This window comes from Lampetra planeri, chromosome 71 (genome assembly GCF_965212315.1).
Source record: "Lampetra planeri chromosome 71, kcLamPlan1.2.h2, whole genome shotgun sequence".
Taxonomy (NCBI): domain Eukaryota; kingdom Metazoa; phylum Chordata; class Hyperoartia; order Petromyzontiformes; family Petromyzontidae; genus Lampetra; species Lampetra planeri.
The window spans coordinates 771,633-791,637 of NC_136176.1; the positions used below are offsets into that span (position 1 = coordinate 771,633).

At 43.5% G+C, this 20,005-nt stretch overlaps 1 protein-coding gene across 2 annotated transcripts in view; it reads right to left on the reverse strand.

Annotated features, from left to right (window-relative positions):
• The window catches only part of LOC144737516 (guanylate-binding protein 1-like), a 120,423-nt gene extending 103,416 nt beyond the window's left edge, over positions 1 to 17,007 (reverse strand). The window contains exons 1-3 of one of the 2 annotated variants that reach the window (XM_078620241.1): positions 10,273 to 17,003; positions 8,510 to 8,558; positions 5,501 to 5,526 (exon numbers count right to left, since the gene is read on the reverse strand). In XM_078620241.1, the coding sequence (XP_078476367.1) occupies positions 5,501 to 5,526; positions 8,510 to 8,558; positions 10,273 to 10,462 (265 nt within the window). In that variant the 5' untranslated portion in view covers positions 10,463 to 17,003. Of the gene's footprint in view, positions 1 to 5,500; positions 5,527 to 8,509; positions 8,559 to 10,272 lie in introns of both variants that reach the window. The other variant, XM_078620242.1, reaches the window with a different exon arrangement.
• Positions 17,008 to 20,005: the final 2,998 nt, after the last annotated feature.

Here is a 20,005-nt window from a genome sequence, read left to right on the forward strand (position 1 = left end):
TAGTTTATATTTAGTTTTTTCAAATCGGTTTATTATATGGTAGTTGGGTAGTTGCAGTTCTTTAGCGTCAATATGCTAAATTCCTCTGTTGATATGTAAACTCAGCTTATTGAATAGTATATTGATGATATTGATGTAGTTTATATTTTAGTTTTTTATCGGTTCATTATATGGTAGTCATTATATAGTGTAGCTTATACCCAGTTACTTAATGTTAATAGCTCAGCTTATTGGAGAGTATATTGAGCACATTGATTACATTTATGTAGTTTATATTTAGTTTTTTTCACATAGGTGTATTATATGGTAGTAGGGCATTTGCAGTTCTTTAGAAACCCCTCCTTTTTTGTTGCCCACATAATGCACGAGCTTGATACGCGGTGGTTTGGCTGCTGCAGCTCCTTACGATTAAAATTTCCCTCCTTTTATTACTGCTAATCCTCCTTCCTCTTTTTATCACTGCTAATCCTACATAATACACTAGCATAATATGACTTTGAGACCACCCCACAACCTACAAATTCCACAAGGAGTGACTAATCCCATATCTGCATTTTTCATCAATATGCTTAATTCCACTGTTGATATGTAAACTCCTTTGTCAAGGCGCTCTCCGACCCAGCTTAAATATACACTGCCAAGCTTGGCGGTGTTCATTGGGACGCTGTCTTTCCGACAGCTCTGTTTCTTCACCTGAGGACGGCTGCTTGTGTTGTGGCCGAAACGTCGTGATAATTTTTATTTTATTATGTTTTATTTATATTATTTTATTATTTCCCTTCTACGTGACTTTACCAACAGAACCAAGAAGATAGTGCAATATTCCATGAGAGCTTGAGCCATCATCATCAATCAACTACAATGATCACCACCACTATCCTCATCAACCCTGTAATCATGATCATATTTTTGCCCTGACTTTTTATGAATCCATTTCTGGATAAGAGCCCCTCATGCCATATTGGTCATTGGGATTATTTTAATTTACTTGAACACGCTGGTCAGTGGAGGTTTGGGGCGCCGCAATGGTGATATATTATCTCCCTCGCCTGGTATGCAGGAGATCATGGGATTCGACCCCAACACTGATGCCTGTATATTTGTAGATTGCATGTTCTCTCTCCCGTGGTCCCGTACATTTTTCTCCAGGTCCTCCAGTATTTCTCTCCACATTTAAAATCAACATGGGTTTAGATTATTTGGCTGCTATAAATATCCACACGATGATACGTCCACTTTGTTATGCTATCATTTCTGATAGCCAGGTCGCGCCTGCAAAGTATCGACAAAGCTCAGTGGGCTTTACCTGATAAATATAATGAATGGTGAAGGCAGGGAGCATGAACTTCAGGGCATAGTAAAATAAAATAGATTTTGCTGCACTGTCAACCTGTTGGTGCTTGGTGGTCTCCCATCCAAAGCACGACCCAGGCTCTTAATCTGCTCAGCTTCCGATATCTAATGAGATTGGGCGCAATCTTGGGTGGAGGATTTCTCTCAAAATCTGTCTGTCGCCTGATGTTGCGAGTTGTAATTACAGTACTCGAATTGCAAATGTTGTGGGTTTACTCTCCAACATACCGGTGTGCTGTATGCATAACAAATTTGCATGTTTTGTTTACGTACCAAACTTGACTAATTATCTGTGTTGGGTGGTGGCGAGTTGAAGGACACATTGTATTCACGCGATCTCACCCCAAAAAACATTTATTATGAGCCTTGGGTGATTTGTTCATAAGGCTATGATTTTGTCATGGTGGTCATGGAAATCGTGAAATTGAATGGAGAAAGGTTATTAGAAAAGCCCAATATTTCAGCCATGTCCTTTATTTCTTATTCAAACATTCTGAATGTCACAGGTTGAAACATAAATTAAGTGTTTTTTTTTAAGTGCAATGATGTGGGCCGGAAAATAAGACGTCTGGTATGGGCATTGTACTGCCCCTATGCAAACTGTTAAATGATTCAGCTCGCGCCTGACTCACAGGTAACCAACCCCGGTCATATGGCCAGGCACTCTTTAATTCAGAACTCCCCTCTCCTCTCTCGCTCTCCATTTGTTATCCTCTGCTCCACATTCCTTGCCAGTCAATAATTGCCTAAAGGGCTTTGTACCTGATGATGACTCACTGAACAATCATGTCTAAAATTTACATCTTCTCCAGCTTATATGATTAACTGGCCAGGTGGCACTGAGTATCCAACACATGCTAAGAGTCTATATCACTACTGACGATACTCACCTGACGTGGTGGACGCTGCATAACACGGAAAATCAGGAAGATAAACAACCCCTCTGATTGGTGCTTAATGGACTTGAAAGGGGATTGGCAGGGAAATCGAAGGGATTGGAGTTAGAAATACAAAATGGAAAGAGTGGGAAATGGATTACTGACAGGAATGTCAGTTGGGGATCCATTAGAGAAAGTGGAATTTGATTAGTTGGAGGGAAAGTGGGTCAAGGAATCTTCGAGAAAGGGGCTTGAGGGATATATAATTAGGGAGAAGCGAGAGAGTTCAGGACACTTGGAGAAAATATCATTCTTGAAGACCTGCATGTGTCTCGTGCCTGAATAAAAAAAGATTCCTACTGTTGAAGATTGCTATGTAAAGTGTCACGACACGTGTAGAGGTATTATTGTGCACTCCCCATGCCGTCAGCTGGTAATATTCCACACGTGTCAATAGGGGGCAGAAGAGTGACTGAGCCCAGTGTCCAAAGACTATGGCCCAAGGGGCCAACGGTTACCCCAATGAGATAGCGGATCCAGGGCCGCAGACCCCAGACCCTAGGAAGGGGGCTGGGGGATGACGTCACCCTCCCAGGACTTGGTGGAAGGTTCTGGAAGGAAGGTGTGGCCGGGGCGCGGCAAGTCACAGACCTGTATAAAAGCCGGACCTCTGAACGGTCCCGGGAGTCGTCCACCCGAAGATCAAGAGCTTCCTGAAGAGAAGAGCCCAATGGGCAGAGCCGTACCCCTGGCAAGGGTCGGCTCCAGCTTATGAAGACCAAGCTATGAAGACCAAGCTTCACTCAAGAAGGGTTAGAATAACCTCCGTATTCATACGGGAGGACTACCTCCTCAGTGTATCAGGTGTAAGGGTCCGCTAACCCTTTGTGTTAGGGATTTATTGTTAATAAAATACGTGTTGCCCCAGAGAGACTCTCCTCTAGTTATTGATCCACTACACATGTATAAAAACGCATTAAAGGTTTTTGGCTCAACATGAAACATAAAACCTGAGCAATTGTCGGCATCGGTTTGGCCGCCTTTGCACTTTTGCATGTCGTCTACAAATTGAGTAGCTTTTTTGAGACACAATTTTCATCAAAGACACTGCCAATTAAAAAAATATATCATCATGGTCTGACCAGAGATCCTAGACCACAGATAATTTTCATGCCAATACGCAATGGCGATTTAGTGAGCATATACACCAGTTCTACGTGTCTCTGTGTTGTTGAAAATATAGATGCAGTAGACTCGATTATCCGTCTGCGGATTTATCCGATTTCCTGGTTAACCTGAGATTTTGACACAAATGAATGACTAAAAGATTTCACTTAAATCCAAATTAATAATCTAAAAACGGTGATACATTAAATTTCGATTTAAAGCTTTCGTGACTGCAGGGATACATTCTTATTATTTGAAATATTTAGCACAAGTCACGTGCTTAAAACTGATCTAATGTGGTCTAGTTAACCTGAAATCCCCGTGATCGCCTCTACAATATAGTGGTTGCATATCTTTACAACAGTGGGTGGAGTTGGATTGATTTTGATTGGCGTCGCTCTGCTATCCACTTCGTGGAGTTTTCTGTGCTGGAGCAGGAAAGTGCTATCACTGAGCACGTGCATCATCGATCAGTCAATCGTTAGTATTAATTATAAATCGAAAGAGTAACAATCAAAATCGTCAGTTGTGCTTCATTTTTAACGATTTATCCAATCACTTATTATTTCGTGGGTTTTCATTTATAAAACTGTTCATTGATACACATAATTTTCTTAACTTACACGTATTTCATACCTGTGTAATATGAGGATGCACCCCATTGGCTGCGGGCTGAGACCCGCAGCCAATGGGGTGTATAGCAACATCGAGAAGGTTCCAGGGGTGAGGCTTATGATTGGCTGCGTGGCATCACGTGAGCCAGGTGATATAAGGGGTGGAAAGAGACATTTCATGGTCAGTGTGGAGAGGTTCGAGAAGAGACCACATTCTGCGCCTCTGGCACGCCAGCGGCCACGTGGCAGGCCGGAGGCTGTCTCCCGAATGCCGTTAGCCAGCGGTGTGAGGGAGCGAGGAAAGCGAGCGAACGCCACGCTCGAGTAACGGGAGTAACGGGAAAAAAGAACCCAGCGGTGTGAGAGAACCGTGTAAATGAAGAACGAATAAAGACAAGACAAGAGATACGATAACGTCCGGAGTGGGTTTATTACACCTGCATTAGTGCTTTTTAACATCTAAATACGAGGAAATGATATATTTTTGGATTATTTGCGAATTTGAATTATCTGCAGCAGTCCTCCTCGTCATTAGAGCAGACAATTGAAAGTGGACTGAACATTTGTTGAATCCAATCTTGATTTGAAGCTTTCGTGACTGCAGGAATCATTACTCTTTGGTTCTTTCGGTAAAGGCACGTAGGTAGAAAAATAATTTATCACAACGTTTCGATCGAAACACAAGCAATCGTCCTTAGGCAAAAAAATGTCAGCAGTAGAACTGCTGAACCAGGAAAAACACAGCGGGAGAGCTGTTACAACAAGAGGTTATATAGGTTTGAGGTGGATGCAACCAAAGGGCAAGCAGGCGGGGTCTGAAATGGAAAGGAGTCCTGTCACCACACACACACACATCAGCTGTGTTAATGGGAGAGATTAGCATGTCAAGATTAGCACTGTGTTAATTGGAGAGATTAGAGAGAGATTAGCAAGTTAATGTCAGCAGTGTTGCTGACCGTGGCCTGCTGTTTTGTTTGAGATGTCGCACCAGGAAGCGGTTGGCGCGCAGTGTTTCATAGTTATTACAATCGCATAATTGAACCTCATGGTGGGACCACGGGGTCCCGAATAAACGGAAGTCAAAATCGTAATAAATTAATTTATTTTTTGGCCACTCCATCCCACCACGCACATAATCGCCAACTGGCGCGGGTCATTCTGTTGTCATGTCGTCCAAGCGCAGCGAGGACGAATGCCGTAGTCATAAACAAAACTTTGAAACTTTGATTAGCACATCGTGTAGAGAGCTCGTCGAGAGAAATAGATTTCCGTATCGTTTGCCTTTCACAGACATATAATGACGTCATAACGCAGCCGGCGGCATATGGGACCCCGGGGTCCCGCCATGAGGTTCAATTTTGAAAGAGGTGACTGCTGGGCGCAGGTCATGAACCTCTGCAGAAAAAAACCATCAAAATCTGCTGACGCTCGGTCAGGTCAGACGCTAGTTTGCTCTGCTGAGAGGGTGCAAAGGGGAAGTGACCATACCTTTATTGGCTTGATCGCCCGGTTCGCTGCAAGAAATAAGAAACATAGTGTATTAGAATCATGCACTTTCATTGCTCATGATATAAGGTAGACAATAATCGTGTCTAACATTTTTACTAAATATGATCATCATTACTCATTGAATTTTTTCTCAAATATGTTACGTGAATATATAATATAAAAACAATTTGTTCATTTAAATAATACATGGTTGTGCAGGTGAATGGATGTAAGAGATGGTGGGGTGTAGCAGTGAGTCTTAGTGTGTGCAGATATGTCGTGGTTTGTGGTGTGTCAGGGTGTTGGTGGTGTGTTTGAAGTGGGCGGTGTTGTGTGACGTGTTGGTGGTGTATTGGAGATGAGTTGTGGTGTGTGAGTTTTTCTGGTGGTGTATCGAGGGTGATTCTAGAGGTGAGGAGGTTTGTAGACGTGTAGTGGGTAATCAGGCAGAGCGAGACTCACTGGAGGCAACACGTTTATTTATGACCTTAACAGAGTTTACACAAAGGGGCAACGGCTCCTTCCACCTGATACACTACGGAGGCATCTCCTCCAGACTATTCTGCCCTCATACTGGTTAAGCTTCAACCCTACACTGATTAAGCTTCAGCTCGACCCTAGCCAGGGGTTCGGGTTCTGCCCTCTGGGCTATCGTGCCCAGACACTGGGTACCCGTCCCGACCCTAGCCAGGGGTTCGGGTCCGGTCCTCGGTCTCTTCTTAGGGCGAGTCTTCGGGTTTTCAGTTGGCAGCTCCAGGTCTTCAAATGTTCTACAGCAGCCGGACCCATTCAGGGGTCTGGCTTTTATAGTCAGCCCCGTCTCTCTCCACCCCCACAACTCCCAATTGGTGATAGGGCAGTTGTGGAGAGAGTGGAGAGTTTCCCATACCTGGGTAGTGTGCTCATGACCGGCTCTGGTTTGACAGCAGAGGTCTCACTCCGAATCAGTTCAGCGGCATTATCTTTTCATCAGTTGCGTAACACTGTGTGGAAGCTACCTGGTCTGTCGCTCCATACAAAGCTTCAGGTCTACTCGGCCAAAGTCACTCCCTTCCTTCTCTACGCTTGCGAAACGTGGACCCCACCTAATGTAACATCTTCGCCGGTTAGAAACATTTAGGCTGGCCTGCCTATGAACCATCCTGGGTTTATCCAGGCTGGATTGTGTGAGGGCTCACATATCCTTGAAAGATCTGGACAAAGTCCCATCGGTGAACTCCTCTGGCAGGCAAGGTTGCATTGGCTGGGCCATTTAGCCCACATGCCCAGTCACCGCATGCCTAAACAGCTTTTGTTCGGCCAGTCGAGGGGGGGCTAAACGGGCACGGTACGGGCTAGAGAAGAGATGGAGTTGTGTGGTACAGGAGGATGTGGAGCTGAGTGGACTTGCTGATGACTGGTACTAGCGGTGTCAAAATCGGCCTCTGTGGAGGAGGCTCGTGAAGGACGCGGAGCGCCGGGTGGTTAAAGCACAGCAAGTTGGCACAGTAGGGGACACAGGTGGTGCATCAGCCAGTCATCTCAGTCAGTCAACCTATTTGCACCTGCTGGGTCTGCCCCATGGCCTCCTGTTTGTAAATGTAGAGGGGAAAAAAACGGAGGAACCCAAGAAAAGTCCACGCGACCACCACGGGGAGAGAGAGAAAGAGAAAGACGCAGACACCAAATATACAGCCGCAGACATCAGGGTCCGAAACGAACCGAAGTACACTTGTATATCAGGCGAGGGAGTTAACATCTAGCCACCGCAGCACAAATCACTGTACTTGAGGTTGGTAAAAGCTGTGAATATGCACTGTGTGAGCAAAAAAGTGCTGCACAGGTGGCGCAAGACTGATGAGACGCGCATAAGGGGCCGTCCATAAATGACGTCGCTCACCTTGGGGGGGGGTCAGACATTTGTGACGATGTGTGACGAGGGGGGGGGGTTGAGAAATGTGACGTCACATAAAAATGTTATAATATTCCTACAACATCAGAGTGCAGCGCCACATTAAATACGCACTACGATGACAATAGTGTAAATCGATTTGAAGCATGTCTTATTTTCAAAATGGAAATATGGTTTTGGGGGAGGGCAGAGCTTTTTGACGTCATATTTGAGGGGGGGGTCTGACTTTTTGTAACGCCGTGTGACGAGGGAGGGGGGGGGGGTCAAAAATCGTGCAAAATCGCGTGACGTCATTTATGGACGGCCCCTAAGAACTTTGTCCATTGTGAATTTTGAAGTTGTAGGCTATTGTGACTATTATAGTTTACAAAGACAAATAGCCCTTGTATAGCCTGAACAGAATGTTGGAGCAAGTGTTTTAGCAAAGTAGCACCTATGAAGGCCGGCACTGTGGCACACAAGTGGGTGGGTGGCCAGCACCATAACCGGTCGCCTTTTGTCTCCCTAAGTGGTGATGTTTACCCACCGCACCAATTAGTCATTTGAGGCTGAGTCGACCTAAAGGAGGCCCAGAACCAATTCAGATAATCGCCGTTGGTGGCTACGAGCAGGAATCATACTCTGGCCGCCGGGTTTGTAGCGTAGCGCGCTAACCGCTACACCACATACAGTCGAACCACGTGACGTGTCTTTGATAAGCAATGAGCAAAATACCCTGTCTTGTAGTGAAATAATTGTTTTAATTGTGGACTTGAAAGAAATTTATAACATTTTGATACGATACGAAACGACAAAACACTTCCAGGTCACATTTGCAGATTTAACGACTGCTTTGGTGACCAATATTATCAATAATAGAGGTTTTTGGGTTAGATCGCGTAAATATCAATGCGTCGAATGGTAAATGTTGTGAATGCACACTTCAACACACAACCGGTTAGTGCTGAACTCGGAACGAATTAGCTAAGTTGTATTTACGTGACAAACCTTACTGATTGGCCGTGTCGGGTGGTGGCGAGATTAACGACACATTTATACTTACACGATCTAACCCCAAAACAAACCTCTATTTTAGATAACATTTACAGTATATTAAATTACGACAGTAAATCTCTGACCTCTTAGTCACCACCTTGGTCGTTTTGTCTTCTTTTGGTGTTACAACTCCTGTGGGGGTCACACACAGAAGCCGTGAAAAGCGCATCGACTGAGTTTTCAATGTATCTCTGTGCACGTGTGTGCGAGTGGATTCGATAACTCGTAAATATCAAAGACGTTAAAAACACCTGAGCATCAAGTTGTTTTTCATGCTGTAAGGGTTTTACCATGACGAGATCATTCCACGTATATGTGGTTAATGCACACATGAATCCTTGCGAAAGGTTTCAGTTTAGTTTTTTAACATCTTAACGCCTGTTTTATTGGCAGAAATGGTAAAACATTTTCTTATATTTTCATACTGGCAAGGGAGGTCCAATGATGTTAATTTGACAATATTGCAAGAACAAATTTGCAATGAAAGAAAATCACGAAAAGTTTATTTTCGGTGTTAATTTCACTTTCACTGAAAGGAAAATAACGATTGATATGACTCTCCCTCTTTGTACATACAGTTGCCTATCCTGGATATATAAATATATTTATTCAAGAAGATCTTTTGGTTACGTTTTTTGTCATACCAAAAAACTTGCTAATTTTATTTTTTGTTGGCCCTTGTAATTTCCGTAGGCCCTGGGCACAGTGGCTACTGTGGCCTATTAGATAATACGGCGCTGATCAGTGCACATTGCAGCAGAACGAGACAGGGGGCATGGAACAATAGGAAAGAGAACAAAAGAAACCCATCACCACCTCGGTGGCTATGATCGACGGAGCAAACTTTACTCTTTGATTATTTCGGTAAAGTCCTTGCAAAATGTTTCAGTTTGGTGTTTTAACATCTTAACGCCTGTTTTATTGCCAGAAAGGGTAAAACGTATTTTTATTACACGCTTTTTATTAACTTACTCTGTCTGTTGTTGTCGTTGTATCCTCAAATATTGTAACTCAATTTTTACCCACTTCCCAATGTGTTATCGACTGCAAACTTGGTATACTTATGTCATACTGATGACTACTATATTCTATCATTAAAAAAATATATTTAAAAAAAATGTAATGTTATGTTTCGGCTTGGGTCTAATTGTCCACGGTAAACTGACTTTGGCTGTAAATCACCACGGTCCCTTACGTTATGGGAAGCTTCGGGGCCACTTCCTGAAATCGTGGAGTTCTTGCATTACTAGTACGGTACATTTCATAAAAGCGTGTTTAAAAAAAAGTTGTTTTAAATATTACTTATTTATATGTCAAATTAAATCTACTTATCTACGGCTTACAGCGTGCTCCCATTGAATGAGGAACAGACTGAACAATGCACCTATCAACAGTAACGAAATCTGTCCAGCAGCTGGAAGAAGAACCAACGCGTGAAACAAGCTAACAGCGGCGATAGTAGTAACATGGAGCGGAAGAACCAGCTGTAGGAAGTTATTACTGAAGGCCCAACGAAACAGAAGTGCTGAGGGCCTACATAAACCTTAATCCGGATCTGGCGTTGATGTTTACTCTATTGAGAGCGATATTGGCGCACACGCAAAATAAAGATTGATTGACTCGTTTAAACACTTTGTGTTTTCACATAAAGTGGTAGTTGGGTATGAGATTGGGATGCATTTAACTCGCCCAATCACTCCCTCGCTTACTCAGCTCACTTATTCACTCAGAACACTCACTTACCCACACACTAACTCACCCACTCATTCACCCACACCACACCACTCACCCACAAAAACACCCGACTCACTCATTCACCTACACCACACACACACCACTCACTCACCTGTCGTTGTGCTGGCCAGTCGATTCATGAGGAAGGATTTTCCAGTTCTGTATTTTCCAACTATTGCCACCACCACCACCGGTTTGTCGATTTTACCCAGAAGATCAGCTGTTTCTTTGTTGACGTAGAACTTTGAGTACTCGTCGGTCATGATGAACGGCAGAGGCCTTGGTGGATATGGAGATGACATGGTGATACGTCTCTGTGCGTTTGTGTGTATCTAAGTGTGTTTATTTGTTCCTATAAGTGTGCACTCCTGTACGTCTCTATGTGTATCTCTGTATGTCTAAGTAGTGTTCTCTGGGGTGTTTGTTTCTATGTTAGTTTCTGTGTGTATGTATGTTTGTCACTACATTTCTGTGTATATGTACGTGTCTGTTTTTTTGTGTTTATGTTTATGCGTGTGTCTAAGTGAGTGTTTATGTGTATGTCTGTATCTTTCAGTCTGCTGTGCCTCTGTGTCTATGAGTGTCTATCTCTAAGTATCTCTGTGATTTATTAAGTTGGTCGGTGTCTATATTTCTCTGTGTCTCGGTATCTCTAAAAGTGTCAGTCTCTGTGTATGTGTTTTTGTATGTGTCCTGAGTTCGTGTCTACGTGTTTTTCTCTATCTCTAAGTCTATGTCTCTGTGACTGTGCGTGTCTGTCTCTTGCCGCGTAAATCTCGCGCAATGAAGGGCAGAGCGTTTTTTACCTTTAAATTCCTTCTATGTGTATGAGTGGGGTTTAAACAGGATGTGCTGGTTTAGACTTGGTTAAGCGAATCTTCCTTTTTGGAATGAGAAAAAATTAACAACACACACACCTACACACACGTAATGATGATTATAACATCATTAGACCTCCTTTTCCAGTACCAAAATATAAGAATAGGGTTTTTCCCCTTTTTTCTGGCAACAAAACTGAACCTTTTTACAAGGAATCATGTGTGCATTAACCACAATACGTGTGGTCACAATGCAAATAAAAAACACTGATAATAAAGGCATTGTCCTTGAAACTGATTGGTCCACACCAGAGACGGATTTCTTTTGAGCTTTGTCTCAATTAGTGCTAGACCAGATGACACCAAAAGGCGTACAGCTCAAAGACAATGCAATATCAAAGTAATGAGGGCTTGGGGTAAGCATCTACATCATTAGACCTCCTTTGCTAGTACAAAAATATAAGAATAGGGTTTTCCCCCCTTTTTTCTGGCAACAAAACTGAAACCTTTTTACAAGGAATCATGTCTGCATTCATCACAATACTTGTGGTCAAAATGCAAACACAAGTATTGTGGTTAATGCATACATGAAAACAAAGTTTCAGTTTTGTTGCCAGAAAAAAGGGGAAAGCCCCTATTCTGATGATTATAACAATGATCATTGTTTTTTATATAGCGCTCTATATGTCAGGGCAACTCAAAGTATTTTTAATCCTACCACATCTAAAACATTTAACAAGAGAACCCATGGCAGTTGTTCCTGGGGGGTAAAACGTGACAGCACCTTGCCTGCAAACCATCACGAGTCTAATTTAACTCGCAGGTTCTCACAACCGGTATTACGATGCGTATTTTGTGTTTGTATTAACATGGTTTGCTACGTACGGTGCAAAAGAAGTTCAACATATATAGAAACATACATTAATACAAATGGTGTCCGACATCACAACCTCAATCAACTGACAGCCAAACAATACAAGTTGTTACACGTACAAGAAGATGTCGTGCCACAGACTTAAACCGTCTAACACCTAGGCTTTTGTGACCAATATTTTCCACAATGGATACTTTTGGGTTAGATCGCGTGAATATAAATTTGTCGTTAAACCCGCCACCACCCGACACAGCCAATCAGTAAGGGGTTGTCACGTAAACTAAACGTAGCCAATTTGTTACTAGTACAGCACGAACCGGTCGTGTGTTGGAGTGTAAACCCACTACAACATTTAGAATTTGAGTACCTGGTGACGTTTCGCCAGTAATCAAGACAACAGCCAGCATCATCAGGCGACAGCCCATAGTTGTGGAGAAATCCTCCTATTTCGGTCTTAAATAGACGGGGGTAATAAATGTGACTTAAACAACCGCCGCCAACATCTCACACCATCGGCCAGATTTCAAGAAGGCTTCTGCCAAACTCGCCCCACGAAGACCCCATACTTTATAAGATTGAAAGCATTTTTTAAGCAGGTGATAAGGCGGGTCGAGGTTGCCAGAATGATTGGCCTAGAATGTGCAAAAAATATGGCATCTCTCACTGCCGATAAAATATCTCATACAGCACATATTAATTCTTCGAAATTTTGGAAATATTTAATTGTCTGTGTTGAAGATAAAAAATCAGCATAGCTCATCAACCGTCTGTGGCACGTTTTATCTAATTACGTGTATTTATTATGAGTAAAAATGTATGTAGACTTCATGATGTTTAGTAAAAAAATGTTTTTTCCAGAAATGTAGGCAAGGAACGAGACCCCCTCATGCTATCATGATGTATAATATTTACCTTTATTATAGTAGAAGATTCATGTGCTTTTATAATGTTTTTATACCCGTCTCTTCCCCTCCGACGAGGCTTCGCAGAAAGCTCTGCAAAAATAGCAGACCATTTCCTGGGGTTTGGAGATCGTACCACCATTCTCTCCCTTAAGGACAGTAAAAGGCTGTGGCGCTGGAAGCTATTTTTTAAATGGAATTAGAGAGGAGAGTGATTTGTGATCACGGGCTAACGAGGCAGATTAAATCTCCTCAACAAGCCGCGACCACAACTCACCCTGCGGTAAGCCTCCTCATGCTGCAATGTTGTATATGGTGGGAGTGGGCCTGTAGTTTTATTTCAGCCAGCTGGAACACCTCCTCTGTCAGCCATGGTCTCCGGGGGGTCTGGACTGTAAACTTAATGTAGCCATTACAGCTACATGAGCCACAGTCCTGAAGCTCACCCATTTTTGCTTGGCATCAGGAAGAGGGGGGGAGGGATTATGGTAACACCACCTGCAAGAGATGATACAATTCTATTCCCACTTGCAACTATCAGGCTATTGTGAATTTGAATGGGGTCCTAGATAGACACCCACAACCGCAGTGGAAGAATGGCAGGTGCATTTTACAAATGACAAACCGATGGTCAGTAGGCAGATCGGCTCCACGGTAGGTCCTGGTGTCAATGACATGGGCCTACATCTGATTTGTCATTAACGCCCTTTGTCCTGGAGAATGTTTTTATATACAGTATAACCCCTCAATCTAGATTTGATATAACCCCGCTTAACGACCACCCCTATTAAGGACTAATCGCTTAAAAACGAACCTCCATTAAGCCCAAAATGTAGTTTATAGTGTAGTGTATAGTAGTGTAATGTGTATTAGTGTATAGTAGTCGAGTTCCTTCATAGAGCCCAATGTGTTCGCTTACCGACCCCATTCCATTGTAAATATTAATTCATGCATTGATTAACCATGTTGTTTTTATGTTATGTGTTCATAATGTTAGTATCTATATGGATTAATATGCATTGTTAAAATATTCCAAAGTACTTTTTTGGGTGAAAAATGGTAAATTTCGATGCTATCGGAACAAATGAAGCCTTTAACGTGTATTTGCCAAAACTTGCTTAACAACCAAATCACTTAACGACCTGTTTCGTGGAACCAATTGCCGTCTTAAGAGGAGTTCTACTGCATATGAAAAAAATGCAAGCATCAAAACAATCTAACAAAACGCTTTTGAGTGAGAACAGCTAAGCAGCACTGGGCAAGGTAACATAGCCCACCCCCCATCATTCACTCAGCCAATGAGAGCAACGGACGCTGTGATTCGATTGCCCACGATATAGTCACGATTGTATTTATAAATAGAAGAAACATCTATTTGCTAAGCCAGTGTGATAACTCACGATGCTAGGATAGAATATCAGGCTCCACCTAAAAGAAACACTCACTGCAGAAATGTAGAATTGAGGGCATCGCTCAGATTACAGAGCTCTTGTACTGAAAATGACCCGGATTCGGAGTCCAACAGCTCCCCCAGTGTTGCCTTGTAGGAGGAGTGCAGCAGAATGTACTTGTGAGGACAGGACATAACACTGGTGTTAACATAGTAAATTATGATACGTTTTGTTGTGAAACAATGTTTACCATCTGCATTATTATTCTTCGGCAGTATTACCGATGCCCCCATGAAGCCCTCATATATTGCTCATCCCCATGTATAAAATAGCACCGATTCGATTAGCACTCAATTCTCCAGGAACGCATCTTGAGTGCTACGCGAGGGCTGCCTGTATATACAACAACAATAATAGTCGCCACTTGCCACTAAATGGCAGTGACGTCACCACGGCGCCTGTGCCAGGCCAGGTGCACTTTGAGGCCACTTAAAGCGTCGAAGGCACGTTGGCAGGAGGTCAAAGGACAACCCCAGGTGCCATGGCTTGACTGAATGAGATTTCAAGCAGATGCACCACCTATGCTCCATACACATGTATACACACAACTCATATCTACAAAAATACATTTCAGGATCTCTGTATAATAAATCGGAATTAGAATATATTTTTGTATACTGCAGGAGAATTCCGAAAAGCTATTTTTCACAGATGTCCAGTTGGGGCATGGGGTAAGAACGTTACAACAACACACAATACAAAACTACGATAATAGTGCAAAATACAAGAAAGGTAAACAAATCACCCAAACACGTACAAATAAACTAAACCATCGCCATCCTACCAGGCAAAGCCCACTGAGACATTAATCTGTTTTCCAGAAGCCACCTGGCCACCACGAATGTTAGCTCAACAAAGTGTTGTTGAGCATGCACCTATAAACCAGCATAGGCACACGAGAGGGTGGTTAAACGAGCACCTCCGCGAAGCCACGTTTGTATCCCCAATGCTGACATTTACACACTACAGCAATGGTTCTTCTTAACCTGGGGTGCACACATCCCCTGGGCGTGCGAGATGCCCTTTCTGATGGTGTGAGACATGCCATATATTTTTAGAAAGACAAATTTAGTTTGATCACGCAAGTACAAACCCTATGTATTTATTAACATTATACATTGTTTAACTATTGAGAACCAAAGGGGTGCAAGGCTGCAGTCAAGGTGAAGAACCACTGCACTACAGAGAGTCCTCGTTTGACACCGAGTCAATTTCGTGTAGCCTGTGGACTAGTTCAGATATACTGTCATCAGCGGGAATCATTTTCAGGTCGGCGGGTGCACAGTACAGCGGTGGTCCAGATGTCATATGGCCCGCATTAAGCAATAAAAATTAAATAAAAATGGAAGGGGTCAATTAATTGGGGGTCACAAGACCTCTGAACCGCCCTGTAGAGTTAACCACTCCGTTGAACCTTGATTTAAAAAGCGTTATATATTTCATGTTGGTTGACGATAAACAAATAAAAACGGTTTCCTGAAATAATATTATTCGCTTTGATCATAGTTAATTTTATTGGAATTTCGAGAACCGCCAACGATATTGTTAGTAGCAGCTTTTTATTTATTTTAGAATTGTGTCCATATGAGTGAGTGTAGTTTTATTTTTAGGTGCAGCACTTAGAAATATTTAAATATGGAAGGCGCTTCATAAAATAGAGGTTGCTATTAGTATTATTACTCAAGATCCTTCCTGAGGCCATCGAGTCAATGCCAGATGAAGCTAGTGCGGGTCCTGTAGCATATGATATAAAGGGGTCCTAAATAAAATATATATGAATACACAGATTTTTTTTAGTTGCACAGTAAAGTAATTGTATTTTTTAATTGCTATAGTCAGATAATACGACAAATCGCTATCCTTAAACATCCAATCGTTCATAAAAGTTGAAGGCAGCATAGTACTATAGTAATAGAGCAAGTGCAGAATCACTGGACCGGAATTGATAGCTTAAAAGCATTTAGCGTGGGTCCCTTGAAAGTGCGGGGCCCATAGCATGTTACTTTTGCTACTAGGATAATCCGGCACTGCATTGAGTGTGAGGCACTGCCATGTTGTAATTGTCAGCACAACGAACTTGCAATGAGAAGCCATTGATTCCATTCGATCTCCTGGTGTGGCAGCTGAAACAACGGGGAAGTTTTCTTTTTAAAAAAAATATATTTTTCCGACTGCGCAGCAGTGTAGAATGGGTTACACCACACCGGATCTTTCAGCACGCAGGTTCAATGAGGTGAAGTGTAGAAAACAATAGGCCAAACATTCCTCTCTACCAGGGCTCTATAGAGCTCCCTTCAGTGGAGGCTGTTTCACCAGCAGTGGCATTTTAAAGACATTGCAGAGCTGCAGTGGACCACGACTTCTTTGCACCAGAGGTGGGGGGGGGGAATGAGGCGGCTGGGCGAGTTGTCTATGTCCATACACGCGGGGTCTAGTTGGTCACATAGCCGAGTGACATTTGGTGAAAGATGCTAATCTCCGCATCATGCACACGCAAACACATACCTGTGTAGTAGACCGCGACTTATTTGAACCAGAGAAGTTGGAGGGGGGGGGTGAGTTCTGCCTCTACCTCCACAGTCCACAACTGATGTTAAGGGGAAGGGGATCAGGGGGGAGGGGGGTGCTCTGACTCTCAGGCCTGCAGGATTCGAGCGCTGCGGGAGAGGATTTGTAGGTTACCAATCGAAAATTAAGATTTTGTTGTGGGAAATGTAGACGCCATCCAGAAAAATGAAGAAAAAAAAAACAGCAAAAGTCTTCCAGAAAAATAAATAATATATACTTTAAAAAAACACGCTTTAATGAAATGTACCGTACTCGTAATGGCAGAACTCCACGACTCCAGGAAGTGGCCCCGCAGCTTACCATAGCGTAAGGGGCCGTGGTGATTTACAGGCAACGTGAGTTGAACGTGGACAATTAGACCCGTAAAAAATATTGTTAAAAAAATATTTTAAAATTTCAAGGATAAAATATAGTATTGTCATCAGTATGACATACCTATACCTAGTTTGCAGTCGATACGACATTGGAAAGACGGTTGAAATTGAGTTACAAGATTTGAGGATACGACAACAGACAGCGAGTTAAATAAAAGCGTGTTAATTTTTTATTGACCAGGTAAGTCTTACTGTGCGTTTGTCGCTCTTTTTCAGAAGCAACCTGGCCACAAATGGTAGCTCAATAAAGTGGCTTATTGCGTGAAAATGTATAGCAGCCAAATACTCTCAACGCACGTTTCGAAGTGTGGAGGGAGAAAAAACTGGAGGACCCAAAAAAAAATGCACGACCACAGGGAAAACAATAGATGTCTGTGCACGTATCTGCGGGCGTGTACGTATTTGTTTGCATGCATATGTAGGGGTGTTAGAGAGAGAGCCGTTATGCATGGCAGCTTATGGGAAACAAACACAGTGGGCGGGGCTACGTGAGTGCACGGGGGGGGGGTGCTCTCAACAACGTCCGCACCAGGCAGCCCGGGGCCCCACCCCTCAGCGGGGGTGGAGTATAAAGGGGGATGTGTCAGAGGGCTCGGGGCAGAATGTTAAAGCTAAACCAGTGAAGACCGAAGATCGTCTAGCTAGAGCCCTGGACTCCCCTGGGACGCCGCCCTTGTCAGGGCCGCGCAGGACCGAGCCAGCGGCGTGGTCCCGAGAACCAGAGCTAGTGTTCTGGGACTCCGGGTACCGTAGCCCGACTTACCAGTGTCGGGCCAGACAGCCTCCCCTAGCCCGTTAGTGGAGGACTAGGAGGTAGGTCAGAGATAGCTAGCAGTGTATTCCCAGCTATCCGGGTGAGGGGGCCGATACCCCCTCTAGTATTGTATGTCCACAGTTGTGACTACTTGTACGGAATAAATACGTGTGCCTCACCAACGGTGTCCAAGAGTCATCAACGGTACTTCACATATTTACTTCTCTGTATGTATCCATGTGTATGTATATATATACGAACACACATCCATTTTCGGTGTGTTCGTAAGTTCTTGGGGGGCCACGTTGAAAATAAATGTGGGGGTCACGTTGAAGACAAGGGACCACGCTCATAAACATGTAAGGAGACTCTCGACTACCCGCGTGTGGTTTATCCAATTTGCGGATTAACCGCGCACCTGAGATTTTAACGTAAATCAATACCTCATGGGTGAATAATATCAAAACAGTGATACATTTTTATTTTTGGAAATGTTTATTACAAGTCACGTGCTAACAACTGATCAAATATGTGCTCTGGTTAATCCGAAATCTACGTGATCGCCTCTACACTACAATAGTTGTATATATTTACACCAGTGGCCAAAGTTTGAATGCTTTTGATAGGCGTGGCTCTGCTGTTCACTGAGATAAAGTGCTATTATCATTAAACATGCACATCATTGATCGCACCATCGTTAGTATTCGTTCTAAATAGAAAGAGTCAGGACAATAATCATTATTGATTTGAAGCTTTCGTGACTGTAGGAATCCATACTTTTTGGTTCTTTCGGTAAAGTCACGTAGGTAGAAATGAAATAAAATAAATCACGACGTTTCGAACGCAACACAAGCGTTCGTCTTCAGGGGAAAATGGCGAAAGCAGCCGCGGAAATGGCGAGAGAAGCTCACAAAGCAGCAGACATCACGGCTGCTCTCGTCATTTTCACCGAAAGACGAATGCTTGTGTTGCATTCGAAACGTCGTGATTTATTTTATGTCTACCTACATGACTTTACCGAAAGAATAAAAATCGTCAATTGCACTTCATTTTTAGTGATTTATCCGATCATTTATTTTGTGAGTTTTAATTTACGAATCTATGCGTTTTCAGAGAACTTAAACATAATTTATACATATGCAGTGTTGTCTGTGCGTGTGGGTGGCGTACGTCGACAAAAAAAAATCCCTGGCAATCCCGTTACCACCACAATGTGTGCCGCATCAACAACACGTTTCACTGCTCCCTGGTGCCCTCCCCCCACCGATAACACTTCGTTACACGGCGTCCTCAAATTCGCGAATCGGCGACACCCTTCCAACACAGGAGGCACCGCAAACCCCCCCATACACACACGGCGTCCCTGAATTCGCGAATCGGTGACTCTCTCACAGCTCCCCATCCATGAACCGGCGACCCCCCCCACACACACGCGGCACATCTCCGTTTCCCCTTTTTCCCAGGCCCTTAACCCCAACACCCCTTCCCCCCCTGAGTCCCTTATCAGTGCAAGGGAGAGTCCCACCAATCGGGGACGTAGCTCATGTGATCCCGTCCACGGATCTGGTCACCCCCGCCATCTCTTGTAGATTCCACGCTGCGGACTCACACCTTGCCCACTGATGTCGCTCCTCGTGGACTAGGATGGTTCTGGCCATCGTTGAGGAAGAAATTTCTATGCCGATGTGCGGAGGGCAGGGCAACCCTCAATCTACTCGCCAGCCCCCACAGCCTCTCTGCCACAGGAGCCAACTCAGCAGCCTGGGTGTACCCAGGTTCCTCGTTCAGCTGCATGCATGGTCGCTTTTGGACCGCTAACACGGCTGCTTATGTCACACAAGGACATGGCTGATTTTGTTACACATGGACTGACATTGACTTGCTAGTCTCTCATTGACGTTAACATGCTATTCTCATTAACTTTGATCATTGACTTTAACATGCTATTCTACAAATGGACTGACTTTGACTTGCTAGTCTCTCATTGACTTCAACATGCTATTCTCATTAACTACCTACGTGACTATACTGAAACTTAACTTTCACACGTAGACATGCAGCCGCCTACATGGCTGTTCTTGTTACACATAGACATGCAGCAGCT